This window comes from Pleurodeles waltl, chromosome 6 (assembly GCF_031143425.1).
Source record: "Pleurodeles waltl isolate 20211129_DDA chromosome 6, aPleWal1.hap1.20221129, whole genome shotgun sequence".
NCBI classification, from domain to species: domain Eukaryota; kingdom Metazoa; phylum Chordata; class Amphibia; order Caudata; family Salamandridae; genus Pleurodeles; species Pleurodeles waltl.
The window spans coordinates 698837029-698852236 of record NC_090445.1 but is presented as its reverse complement, the minus strand read 5'-3'; the positions used below and the strand labels follow the sequence as shown (position 1 = coordinate 698852236).

The 15208-nt window shown below is 34.2% G+C and overlaps 1 protein-coding gene across 1 annotated transcript in view; it reads left to right on the top strand.

The window, feature by feature from the left end:
• Nucleotides 1-15208, top strand: part of LOC138301686 (putative uncharacterized protein DDB_G0277255) — a 163546-nt gene that overhangs the window by 128391 nt on the left and 19947 nt on the right. Inside the window, exons 25-29 of the mRNA XM_069242201.1 lie at nt 1699-1758; nt 4734-4793; nt 7768-7827; nt 10803-10862; nt 13840-13899. Of these exons, the coding sequence (XP_069098302.1) occupies nt 1699-1758; nt 4734-4793; nt 7768-7827; nt 10803-10862; nt 13840-13899 (300 nt within the window). The remainder of the gene's footprint in view (nt 1-1698; nt 1759-4733; nt 4794-7767; nt 7828-10802; nt 10863-13839; nt 13900-15208) is intronic.

The window sequence follows — 15208 nt, the reverse complement described above, 5'->3', positions numbered from 1 at the left end:
CTCTGGGCTCATTTTGAGCCCACTTGTCCCTTAACGCCATGCCTGACCCAGGCGTTAAAAAGCGGCGCAAATGCGCCGTTTTTAGCCACGCCCACTCCCGGGCGTCTCTTTTGCCCGGGAGTATAAATACCACGTAAAGGCCTGGGAGTCATTTTTTAAGACGGGAACGCCTCCCTTGCATATCATTAACGCAAGGAAGGGGTTCACGCTAAAAAATGACGCACATTCCGGGAACTTTGGCGCTAGACGCCTCTAACGCCATAGTATAAATATGGCGTTAGTTGGCGTTAGTTTAGCGTCGAATTTGCGTCGAAAAAAACGACGCAAATTCGGCGCAAACGGAGTATAAATACGGGCCTAAGTTTCCAAGTTGAGTTTATCAATACCAAAAGTAGTTAACTTACAACAAAGAGTAAACATTCACAAAACTGTAACTTACATTTACAAATCAGGCCCATGGTTACTAGCAGCTGCGTTCCTATTCATGACAAAATCAGAGCTGCTGAAATATACATCAATTTAGTGTGAATTTACGTAAATATTCTTTCACAATTGCCTTTTTTTAATTCAACTGAAACATACATTTATAAGGTTAAATAAACTTCTCTATCATTTTAGAGACAACAACCATAACTAAACCATCAACTCAAACACCAGAAATAACAGCAAAAACAAATCCAGGAAAACAGACAAAGACAATTGTAACTTTTCTACTTCTCTGACAAAAAGGTCATTGGAATGTGCTTACCTGGGTTACATAAAAGGTCTTACCTTGACATGCTTCACCACATATATTCTTATATCAAGTATGACAAACATGATTACTCACTTCATATGTTAAACAGATTGTGTAAATGGTCATTTGTGTCAGCCTTAGAAAAATCGAGTATAAAATAATTAGACCATTCGAAAATATCTTGCTATCGCTGAAAATCTCCGACAAATTGTTGATGTAGGCTTTATAGGTATTGCACATAATCTGATTGAGCTACAAGTGTCAAATTCCCAAAAAATATCCTTCCAGTGAAAAGGGTGGTTTAGTATCACATAACCCCAATTAGTATTGCAGAAGAATACATCTCTATATTGACTATATTTATTGGAGCCTTGCTTCTGACAAACTTCAAAATATTCAGTGGGAGTGATGGGAATATATGAGTAAGTTTTACTTTCATTTCAATGACTTGAATTTTCTATCATTTTATTGATAAGTACATATGTCTAGGTTATTAGCTAGCAAGTGTCCATGGAATGATCTATCCTTCCTTAGCGCATTCTTGAAAGAATAATGAATTTCATTGAGAAATTACCCTCTCTTCGTGTCATAGAAATTTTCCTTTTATTTAGCTCTTTATGACGCTCATGGCTACCATGAAAAGTTTTAGTGAAATTTGTCAACTGATCCAATCTTTCTGAGTGACCTAGAAATCGTTTTTAGTGACATGTTCTACCTTTGCAAATTGCAAGAAATGTATTAAGATAGTCATCTGTAATAATGTGTTTGCCTTCATCCATAGTCCATGGCATGGATTTAAAGAGTGAGGTTTGATCGTTTCAACTAGCATACCTGGATGACAGCTCACCAATGAGCATTATTAACTTTTATGAGACATATTCATGGTTTCCTTCCATTCCCACTTCAAGAAATACACCCATAGAAATAAAGCTTATATAAGTAACATTTTTCTTTTTCATTAGAAACAACTTCTTCAAAAACATCACAAGCGCCACATGCAACAATGGGAACATCTTCTCCAGGTAAATGCAGCTTTACACACTTTATTTTTTATGCCTATCTGTGCAGCAAGAGTGGGTCCACATAATATATATATTTCTCTGGTAGCTGCCTGTTCAAATAAGCTCATTATTTTCTATTTGCAAAATCTATTCATGGTCTGTTTTTCTTCTAACATAAAGAGATGCACGTAAAGAACTAACCTTCACTTAAATAGCTTTTTTTGATTTTGATAGAGACAACAGCTTCAAAAACATCACAAACTCCACAAGCGACCACAGGAACATTCCCTCCAGGTAAATGTTGTTTGGTATACCTTTTTATTCCCATCTTTCTTTGCAACAAGAAGGGGGCTTAAGAAGGGCATGATACTATTTCCATTATTAAGAGCAAGAAGAGAGAGTTGTTGTACACTTATGTTCTCTAAGTTTAGGAATATATTCTTCAATCTCTTATATTTCTTTTTTTCACTTCAATGCAGTATAAGGCACATTCATAAAGTTAAAAGCAATGTAGAGCGATATTAGCATGAGTAAAACTTTCCATTGTGAGACTTCTCTTTTTTTTCTTCTAAATACGAAGTAAATAACATTTCCCTCACAGCCATGACTAACAGGACTGTTCTGGAATTGGAATTTGTTATAGATGTCAATTCAATGAATATGTTTACCTTTGCCAGAAGTAGCAGTATAATTTGGCATGGGTGTATCAATTTACTTCTGAAACATAGTCTCTGAATTAATGGATTTTAATACTGTAAGTCTCCTATTTTCAACATAAACTTTCAACTATATCACCATCAAAAGCGCTGGAATACAAGAATAGCAATTATAGGTAAAAACTAATTGAATATAATATCTTTAAACTTGCCAAGGTTGATAGAAAATAAAGGAAAACATTAAGAGCACACCAGGTCTTTGAAAATTAAGAATATATGCCTAATCCCGTCATTGGACCCAATGCAGTAATTCAACCCAATGCTGCAATTAGCTCAAATTGTTTGATTTCATAAATACTACCTGGAAAAAAAAAATTATAAACACATATAAGAATTCAGAACACTTGCTAACTTTGAAAATCCCTACCATAATTTCCAGTCACTATGGCAACATATCTTTCCTAAATAGTCCTAGCCCTAGATTGTGGCCTTCATATTCATTCTTTCCATTGTTTCACTGCTTATTTGAGCATGACCTTTGAAGGAAGTGAAATGCAGGACACACATCCTAAAGCAAATGTCATATTGGATATTTATAGAAAGGTGAAAGCTTTCCTTTGTAGAGTATTACATTTTTCTATAAAAAGCAATGGATCTGACTCTCAAACTGCACATTGTGGGATGTCTTTTAGTACTACAAACCACACTACATGATGTGCTATAAAATGTAAGTTTTACCTAACATTTGGTGTGGAGTTTGCTCCCTGACTGTCTAGTCTTCTTCCAAGTAAGTATATGTTTTAGTAGTGAACGTGGGACGGACACGGGGATGAGTGGTAAAAGGAAAAGACTTACTACTAAAGTTGATGTGATTAAGGAAGAGTAAGAGAGGTTTAAGGAGAGTCAGGGAAGGGTTTAGGGAGGTATGCCAACCACAAGCATAAGAGTGAGCCAAATGCATTAGTCACATGGTGGAGACAAGTTACTAACATTTCTGTACTAAGTTTCCAAGTTGAGTTTATCAATACCAAAAGTAGTAAACTTACAACAAAGAGTAAACATTCACAAAACTGTAACTTACATTTACAAATCAGGCCCATGGTTACTAGCAGCTGCGTTCCTATTCATGACAAAATCAGAGCTGCTGAAATATACATCAATTTAGTGTGAATTTACGTAAATATTCTTTCACAATTGCCTTTTTTTAATTCAACTGAAACATACATTTATAAGGTTAAATAAACTTCTCTATCATTTTAGAGACAACAACCATAACTAAACCATCAACTCAAACACCAGAAATAACAGCAAAAACAAATCCAGGCAAACAGACAAAGACAATTGTAACATTTCTACTTCTCTGACAAAAAGGTCATTGGAATGTGCTTACCTGGGTTACATAAAAGGTCTTACCTTGACATGCTTCACCACATATATTCTTATATCAAGTATGACAAACATGATTACTCACTTCATATGTTAACCAGATTGTGTAAATGGTCATTTGTGTCAGCCTTAGAAAAATCGAGTATAAAATAATTAGACCATTCGAAAATATCTTGCTATCGCTGAAAATCTCCGACAAATTGTTGATGTAGGCTTTATAGGTATTGCACATAATCTGATTGAGCTACAAGTGTCAAATTCCAAAAAAATATCCTTCCAGTGAAAAGGGTGGTTTAGTATCACATAACCCCAATTAGTATTGCAGAAGAATACATCTCTATATTGACTATATTTATTGGATCCTTGCTTCTGACAAACTTCAAAATATTCAGTGGGAGTGATGGGAATATATGAGTAAGTTTTACTTTCATTTCAATGACTTGAATTTTCTATCATTTTATTGATAAGTACATATGTCTAGGTTATTAGCTAGCAAGTGTCCATGGAATGATCTATCCTTCCTTAGCGCATTCTTGAAAGAATAATGAATTTCATTGAGAAATTACCCTCTCTTCGTGTCATAGAAATTTTCCTTTTATTTAGCTCTTTATGACGCTCATGGCTACCATGAAAAGTTTTAGTGAAATTTGTCAACTGATCCAATCTTTCTGAGTGACCTAGAAATCGTTTTTAGTGACATGTTCTACCTTTGCAAATTGCAAGAAATGTATTAAGATAGTCATCTGTAATAATGTGTTTGCCTTCATCCATAGTCCATGGCATGGATTTAAAGAGTGAGGTTTGATCGTTTCAACTAGCATACCTGGATGACAGCTCACCAATGAGCATTATTAACTTTTATGAGACATATTCATGGTTTCCTTCCATTCCCACTTCAAGAAATACACCCATAGAAATAAAGCTTATATAAGTAACATTTTTCTTTTTCATTAGAAACAACTTCTTCAAAAACATCACAAGCGCCACATGCAACAACGGGAACATCTTCTCCAGGTAAATGCAGCTTTACACACTTTATTTTTTATGCCTATCTGTGCAGCAAGAGTGGGTCCACATAATATATATATTTCTCTGGTAGCTGCCTGTTCAAATAAGCTCATTATTTTCTATTTCCAAAATCTATTCATGGTCTGTTTTTCTTCTAACATAAAGAGATGCACCTAAAGAACTAACTTTCACTTAAATAGCTTTTTTTGATTTTGGTAGGGACAACAGCTTCAAAAACATCACAAACTCCACAAGCGACCACAGGAACATTACCTCCAGGTAAATGTTGTTTGGTATACCTTTTTATTCCCATCTTTCTTTGCAACAAGAAGGGGGCTTAAGAAGGGCATGATACTATTTCCATTATTAAGAGCAAGAAGAGAGAGTTGTTGTACACTTATGTTCTCTAAGTTTAGGAATATTATCTTCAATCTCTTATATTTCTTTTTTTCACTTCAATGCAGTATAAGGCACATTCATAAAGTTAAAAGCAATGCAGAGCGATATTAGCATGAGTAAAACTTTCCATTGTGAGACTTCTCTTTTTTTTCTTCTAAATACGAAGTAAATAACATTTCCCTCACAGCCATGACTAACAGGACTGTTCTGGAATTGGAATTTGTTATAGATGTCAATTCAATGAATATGTTTACCTTTGCCAGAAGTAGCAGTATAATTTGGCATGGGTGTATCAATTTACTTCTGAAACATAGTCTCCGAATTAATGGATTTTAATACTGTAAGTCTCCTATTTTCAACATAAACTTTCAACTATATCACCATCAAAAGCGCTGAAATACAAGAATAGCAATTATAGGTAAAAACTAATTGAATATAATATCTTTAAACTTGCCAAGGTTGATAGAAAATAAAGGAAAACATTAAGAGCACACCAGGTCTTTGAAAATTAAGAATATATGCCTAATCCCGTCATTGGACCCAATGCAGTAATTCAACCCAATGCTGCAATTAACTCAAATTGTTTGATTTCATAAATACTACCTGGAAAAAAAAAATTATAAACACATATAAGAATTCAGAACACTTGCTAACTTTGAAAATCCCTACCTTAATTTCCAGTCACTATGGCAACATATCTTTCCTAAATAGTCCTAGCCCTAGATTGTGGCCTTCATATTCATTCTTTCCATTGTTTCACTGCTTATTTGAGCATGACCTTTGAAGGAAGTGAAATGGAGGACACACATCCTAAAGCAAATGTAATATTGGATATTTATAGAAAGGTGAAAGCTTTCCTTTGTAGAGTATTACATTTTTCTATAAAAAACAATGGATCTGACTCTCAAACTGCACATTGTGGGATGTCTTTTAGTACTACAAACCACACTACATGATGTGCTATAAAATGTAAGTTTTACCTAACATTTGGTGTGGAGTTTGCTCCCTGACTGTCTAGTCTTCTTCCAAGTAAGTATATGTTTTAGTAGTGAACGTGGGACGGACACGGGGATGAGTGGTAAAAGGAAAAGACTTACTACTAAAGTTGATGTGATTAAGGAAGAGTAAGAGAGGTTTAAGGAGAGTCAGGGAAGGGTTTAGGGAGGTATGCCAACCACAAGCATAAGAGTGAGCCAAATGCATTAGTCACATGGTGGAGACAAGTTACTAACATTTCTGTACTAAGTTTCCAAGTTGAGTTTATCAATACCAAAATAGTAAACTTACAACAAAGAGTAAACATTCACAAAACTGTAACTTACATTTACAAATCAGGCCCATGGTTACTAGCAGCTGCGTTCCTATTCATGACAAAATCAGAGCTGCTGAAATATACATCAATTTAGTGTGAATTTACGTAAATATTCTTTCACAATTGCCTTTTTTTAATTCAACTGAAACATACATTTATAAGGTTAAATAAACTTCTCTATCATTTTAGAGACAACAACCATAACTAAACCATCAACTCAAACACCAGAAATAACAGCAAAAACAAATCCAGGCAAATAGACAAAGACAATTGTAACTTTTCTACTTCTCTGACAAAAAGGTCATTGGAATGTGCTTACCGGGGTTACATAAAAGGTCTTACCTTGACATGCTTCACCACATATATTCTTATATCAAGTATGACAAACATGATTACTCACTTCATATGTTAAACAGATTGTGTAAATGGTCATTTGTGTCAGCCTTAGAAAAATCGAGTATAAAATAATTAGACCATTCGAAAATATCTTGCTATCGCTGAAAATCTCCGACAAATTGTTGATGTAGGCTTTATAGGTATTGCACATAATCTGATTGAGCTACAAGTGTCAAATTCCCAAAAAATATCCTTCCTGTGAAAAGGGTGGTTTAGTATCACATAACCCCAATTAGTATTGCAGAAGAATACATCTCTATATTGACTATATTTATTGGAGCCTTGCTTCTGACAAACTTCAAAATATTCAGTGGGAGTGATGGGAATATATGAGTAAGTTTTACTTTCATTTCAATGACTTGAATTTTCTATCATTTTATTGATAAGTACATATGTCTAGGTTATTAGCTAGCAAGTGTCCATGGAATGATCTATCCTTCCTTAGCGCATTCTTGAAAGAATAATGAATTTCATTGAGAAATTACCCTCTCTTCGTGTCATAGAAATTTTCCTTTTATTTAGCTCTTTATGACGCTCATGGCTACCATGAAAAGTTTTAGTGAAATTTGTCAACTGATCCAATCTTTCTGAGTGACCTAGAAATCGTTTTTAGTGACATGTTCTACCTTTGCAAATTGCAAGAAATGTATTAAGATAGTCATCTGTAATAATGTGTTTGCCTTCATCCATAGTCCATGGCATGGATTTAAAGAGTGAGGTTTGATCGTTTCAACTAGCATACCTGGATGACAGCTCACCAATGAGCATTATTAACTTTTATGAGACATATTCATGGTTTCCTTCCATTCCCACTTCAAGAAATACACCCATAGAAATAAAGCTTATATAAGTAACATTTTTCTTTTTCATTAGAAACAACTTCTTCAAAAACATCACAAGCGCCACATGCAACAACGGGAACATCTTCTCCAGGTAAATGCAGCTTTACACACTTTATTTTTTATGCCTATCTGTGCAGCAAGAGTGGGTCCACATAATATATATATTTCTCTGGTAGCTGCCTGTTCAAATAAGCTCATTATTTTCTATTTCCAAAATCTATTCATGGTCTGTTTTTCTTCTAACATAAAGAGATGCACCTAAAGAACTAACCTTCACTTAAATAGCTTTTTTTGATTTTGATAGAGACAACAGCTTCAAAAACATCACAAACTCCACAAGTGACCACAGGAACATTCCCTCCAGGTAAATGTTGTTTGGTATACCTTTTTATTCCCATCTTTCTTTGCAACAAGAAGGGGCTTAAGAAGGGCATGATACTATTTCCATTATTAAGAGAAAGAAGAGAGAGTTGTTGTACACTTATGTTCTCTAAGTTTAGGAATATATTCTTCAATCTCTTACATTTCTTTTTTTCACTTCAATGCAGTATAAGGCACATTCATAAAGTTAAAAGCAATGTAGAGCGATATTAGCATGAGTAAAACTTTCCATTGTGAGACTTCTCTTTTTTTTCTTCTAAATACGAAGTAAATAACATTTCCCTCACAGCCATGACTAACAGGACTGTTCTGGAATTGGAATTTGTTATAGATGTCAATTCAATGAATATGTTTACCTTTGCCAGAAGTAGCAGTATAATTTGGCATGGGTGTATCAATTTACTTCTGAAACATAGTCTCCGAATTAATGGATTTTAATACTGTAAGTCTCCCATTTTCAACATAAACTTTCAACTATATCACCATCAAAAGCGCTGGAATACAAGAATAGCAATTATAGGTAAAAACTAATTGAATATAATATCTTTAAACTTGCCAAGGTTGATAGAAAATAAAGGAAAGCATTAAGAGCACACCAGGTCTTTGAAAATTAAGAATATATGCCTAATCCCGTCATTGGACCCAATGCAGTAATTCAACCCAATGCTGCAATTAACTCAAATTGTTTGACTTCATAAATACTACCTGGAAAAAAAAAATTATAAACACATATAAGAATTCAGAACACTTGCTAACTTTGAAAATCCCTACCAAAATTTCCAGTCACTATGGCAACATATCTTTCCTAAATAGTCCTAGCCCTAGATTGTGGCCTTCATATTCATTCTTTCCATTGTTTCACTGCTTATTTGAGCATGACCTTTGAAGGAAGTGAAATGGAGGACACACATCCTAATGCAAATGTAATATTGGATATTTATAGAAAGGTGAAAGCTTTCCTTTGTAGAGTATTACATTTTTCTATAAAAAACGATGGATCTGACTCTCAAACTGCACATTGTGGGATGTCTTTTAGTACTACAAACCACAATACATGAGGTACTATAAAATGTAAGTTTTACCTAACATTTGGTGTGGAGTTTGTTCCCTGACTGTCTAGTCTTCTTCCAAGTAAGTATATGTTTTAGTAGTGAACGTGGGACGGACACGGGGATGAGTGGTAAAAGGAAAAGACTTACTACTAAAGTTGATGTGATTAAGGAAGAGTAAGAGGGGTTTAAGGAGAGTCAGGGAAGGGTTTAGGGAGGTATGCCAACCACCAGCATAAGAGTGAGCCAAATGCATTAGTCACATGTTGGAGACAAGTTACTAACATTTCTGTACTAAGTTTCCAAGTTGAGTTTATCAATACCAAAAGCAGTAAACTTACAACAAAGAGTAAACATTCACAAAACTGTAACTTACATTTACAAATCAGGCCCATGGTTACTAGCAGCTGCGTTCCTATTCATGACAAAATCAGAACTGCTGAAATATACATCAATTTAGGGTGAATTTACGTAAATATTCTTTCACAATTGCCTTTTTTTATTTCAACTGAAACATACATTTATAAGGTTAAATAAATGTTCTCTATGATTTTAGAGACAACAACCATAACTAAACCATCAACTCAAACACCAGAAATAACAGCAAAAACCAATCCAGGTAAACAGACAAAGACAATTGTAACTTTTCTACTTCTCTGACAAAAAGGTCATTGGAATGTGCTTTCCTGGGTTACATAAAAGGTCTTACCTTGACATGCTTCACCACATATATTCTTATATCAAGTATGACAAACATGATTACTCACTTCATATGTTAAACAGATTGTGTAAATGGTCATTTGTGTCAGCCTTAGAAAAATCGAGTATAAAATAATTAGACCATTCGAAAATATCTTGCTATCGCTGAAAATCTCCGACAAATTGTTGATGTAGGCTTTATAGGTATTGCACATAATCTGATTGAGCTACAAGTGTCAAATTCCAAAAAAATATCCTTCCAGTGAAAAGGGTGGTTTAGTATCACATAACCCCAATTAGTATTGCAGAAGAATACATCTCTATATTGACTATATTTATTGGAGCCTTGCTTCTGACAAACTTCAAAATATTCAGTGGGAGTGATGGGAATATATGAGTAAGTTTTACTTTCATTTCAATGACTTGAATTTTCTATCATTTTATTGATAAGTACATATGTCTAGGTTATTAGCTAGCAAGTGTTCATGGAATGATCTATCCTTCCTTAGCACATTCTTGAAAGAATAATGAATTTCATTGAGAAATTACCCTCTCTTCGTGTCACAGAAATTTTCCTTTTATTTAGCTCTTTATGACGCTCATGGCTACCATGAAAAGTTTTAGTGAAATTTGTCAACTGATCCAATCTTTCTGAGTGACCTAGAAATCGTTTTTAGTGACATGTTCTACCTTTGCAAATTGCAAGAAATGTATTAAGATAGTCATCTGTAATAATGTGTTTGCCTTCATCCATAGTCCATGGCATGGATTTAAAGAGTGAGGTTTGATCGTTTCAACTAGCATACCTGGATGACAGCTCACCAATGAGCATTATTAACTTTTATGAGACATATTCATGGTTTCCTTCCATTCCCACTTCAAGAAATACACCCATAGAAATAAAGCTTATATAAGTAACATTTTTCTTTTTCATTAGAAACAACTTCTTCAAAAACATCACAAGCGCCACATGCAACAACGGGAACATCTTCTCCAGGTAAATGCAGCTTTACACACTTTATTTTTTATGCCTATCTGTGCAGCAAGAGTGGGTCCACATAATATATATATTTCTCTGGTAGCTGCCTGTTCAAATAAGCTCATTATTTTCTATTTCCAAAATCTATTCATGGTCTGTTTTTCTTCTAACATAAAGAGATGCACCTAAAGAACTAACCTTCACTTAAATAGCTTTTTTTGATTTTGATAGAGACAACAGCTTCAAAAACATCACAAACTCCACAAGCGACCACAGGAACATTCCCTCCAGGTAAATGTTGTTTGGTATACCTTATTAGTCCCATCTTTCTTTGCAACAAGAAGGGGGCTTAAGAAGGGCATGATACTATTTCCATTATTAAGAGCAAGAAGACAGAGTTGTTGTACACTTATGTTCTCTAAGTTTAGGAATATATTCTTCAATCTCTTACATTTCTTTTTTTCACTTCAATGCAGTATAAGGCACATTCATAAAGTTAAAAGCAATGTAGAGCGATATTAGCATGAGTAAAACTTTCCATTGTGAGACTTCTCATTTTTTTTCTTCTAAATACGAAGTAAATAACATTTCCCTCACAGCCATGACTAACAGGACTGTTCTGGAATTGGAATTTGTTATAGATGTCAATTCAATGAATATGTTTACCTTTGCCAGAAGTAGCAGTATAATTTGGCATGGGTGTATCAATTTACTTCTGAAACATAGTCTCCGAATTAATGGATTTTAATACTGTAAGCCTCCCATTTTCAACATAAACTTTCAACTATATCACCATCAAAAGCGCTGGAATACAAGAATAGCAATTATAGGTAAAAACTAATTGAATATAATATCTTTAAACTTGCCAAGGTTGATAGAAAATAAAGGAAAGCATTAAGAGCACACCAGGTCTTTGAAAATTAAGAATATATGCCTAATCCCGTCATTGGACCCAATGCAGTAATTCAACCCAATGCTGCAATTAACTCAAATTGTTTGATTTCATAAATACTACCTGGAAAAAAAAAATTATAAACACATATAAGAATTCAGAACACTTGCTAACTTTGAAAATCCCTACCATAATTTCCAGTCACTATGGCAACATATCTTTCCTAAATAGTCCTAGCCCTAAATTGTGGCCTTCATATTCATTCTTTCCATTGTTTCCCTGCTTATTTGAGCATGACCTTTGAAGGAAGTGAAATGCAGGACACACATCCTAAAGCAAATGTAATATTGGATATTTATAGAAAGGTGAAAGCTTTCCTTTGTAGAGTATTACATTTTTCTATAAAAAACGATGGATCTGACTCTCAAACTGCACATTGTGGGATGTCTTTTAGTACTACAAACCACACTACATGAGGTACTATAAAATGTAAGTTTTACCTAACATTTGGTGTGTAGTTTGCTCCCTGACTGTCTAGTCTTCTTCCAAGTAAGTATATGTTTTAGTAGTGAACGTGGGACGGACACGGGGATGAGTGGTAAAAGGAAAAGACTTACTACTAAAGTTGATGTGATTAAGGAAGAGTAAGAGAGGTTTAAGGAGAGTCAGGGAAGGGTCTAGGGAGGTATGCCAACCACCAGCATAAGAGTGAGCCAAATGCATTATTCACATGGTGGAGACAAGTTACTAAAATTTCTGTACTAAGTTTCCAAGTTGAGTTTATCAATACCAAAAGTAGTAAACTTACAACAAAGAGTAAACATTCACAAAACTGTAACTTACATTTACAAATCAGGCCCATGGTTACTAGCAGCTGCGTTCCTATTCATGACAAAATCAGAGCTGCTGAAATATACATCAATTTAGGGTGAATTTACGTAAATATTCTTTCACAATTGCCTTTTTTTAATTCAACTGAAACATACATTTATACGGTTAAATAAATCTTCTCTATCATTTTAGAGACAACAACCATAACTAAACCATCATCTCAAACACCAGAAATAACAGCAAAAACCAATCCAGGTAAACAGACAAAGACAATTGTAACTTTTCTACTTCTCTAACAAAAAGGTCATTGGAATGTGCTTACCTGGGTTACATAAAAGGTCTTACCTTGACATGCTTCACCACATATATTCTTATATCAAGTATGACAAACATGATTACTCACTTCATATGTTAAACAGATTGTGTAAATGGTCATTTGTGTCAGCCTTAGAAAAATCGAGTATAAAATAATTAGGCCATTCGAAAATATCTTGCTATCGCTGAAAATCTCAGACAAATTGTTGATGTAGGCTTTATAGGTATTGCCCATAATCTGATTGAGCTACCGGTGTCAAATTCCCAAAAAATATCCTTCCAGTGAAAAGGGTGGTTTAGTATCACATAACCCCAATTAGTATTGCAGAAGAATACATCTCTATATTGACTATATTTATTGGAGCCTTGCTTCTGACAAACTTCAAAATATTCAGTGGGAGTGATGGGAATATATGAGTAAGTTTTACTTTCATTTCAATGACTTGAATTTTCTATCATTTTATTGATAAGTACATATGTCTAGGTTATTAGCTAGCAAGTGTCCATGGAATGATCTATCCTTCCTTAGCGCATTCTTGAAAGAATAATGAATTTCATTGAGAAATTACCCTCTCTTCGTGTCATAGAAATTTTCCTTTTATTTAGCTCTTTATGACGCTCATGGCTACCATGAAAAGTTTTAGTGAAATTTGTCAACTGATCCAATCTTTCTGAGTGACCTAGAAATCGTTTTTAGTGACATGTTCTACCTTTGCAAATTGTAAGAAATGTATTAAGATAGTCATCTGTAATAATGTGTTTGCCTTCATCCATAGTCCATGGCATGGATTTAAAGAGTGAGGTTTGATCGTTTCAACTAGCATACCTGGATGACAGCTCACCAATGAGCATTATTAACTTTTATGAGACATATTCATGGTTTCCTTCCATTCCCACTTCAAGAAATACACCCATAGAAATAAAGCTTATATAAGTAACATTTTTCTTTTTCATTAGAAACAACTTCTTCAAAAACATCACAAGCGCCACATGCAACAACGGGAACATCTTCTCCAGGTAAATGCAGCTTTACACACTTTATTTTTTATGCCTATCTGTGCAGCAAGAGTGGGTCCACATAATATATATATTTCTCTGGTAGCTGCCTGTTCAAATAAGCTCATTATTTTCTATTTGCAAAATCTATTCATGGTCTGTTTTTCTTCTAACATAAAGAGATGCACCTAAAGAACTAACCTTCACTTAAATAGCTTTTTTTGATTTTGATAGAGACAACAGCTTCAAAAACATCACAAACTCCACAAGCGACCACAGGAACATTCCTTCCAGGTAAATGTTGTTTGGTATACCTTTTTATTCCCATCTTTCTTTGCAACAAGAAGGGGGCTTAAGAAGGGCATGATACTATTTCCATTATTAAGAGCAAGAAGAGAGAGTTGTTGTACACTTATGTTCTCTAAGTTTAGGAATATATTCTTCAATCTCTTATATTTCTTTTTTTCACTTCAATGCAGTATAAGGCACATTCATAAAGTTAAAAGCAATGTACAGCGATATTAGCATGAGTAAAACTTTCCATTGTGAGACTTCTCTTTTTTTTCTTCTAAATACGAAGTAAATAACATTTCCCTCACTGCCATGACTAACAGGACTGTTCTGGAATTGGAATTTGTTATAGATGTCAATTCAATGAATATGTTTACCTTTGCCAGAAGTAGCAGTATAATTTGGCATGGGTGTATCAATTTACTTCTGAAACATAGTCTCCGAATTAATGGATTTTAATACTGTAAGTCTCCCATTTTCAACATAAACTTTCAACTATATCACCATCAAAAGCGCTGGAATACAAGAATAGCAATTATAGGTAAAAACTAATTGAATATAATATCTTTAAACTTGCCAAGGTTGATAGAAAATAAAGGAAAGCATTAAGAGCACACCAGGTCTTTGAAAATTAAGAATATATGCCTAATCCCGTCATTGGACCCAATGCAGTAATTCAACCCAATGCTGCAATTAACTCAAATTGTTTGATTTCATAAATACTACCTGGAAAAAAAAAAATTATAAACACATATAAGAATTCAGAACACTTGCTAACTTTGAAAATCCCTACCATAATTTCCAGTCACTATGGCAACATATCTTTCCTAAATAGTCCTAGCCCTAAATTGTGGCCTTCATATTCATTCTTTCCATTGTTTCCCTGCTTATTTGAGCATGACCTTTGAAGGAAGTGAAATGCAGGACACACATCCTAAAGCAAATGTAATATTGGATATTTATAGAAAGGTGAAAGCTTTCCTTTGTAGAGTATTACATTTTTCTATAAAAAACGATGGATCTGACTCTCAAACTGCAC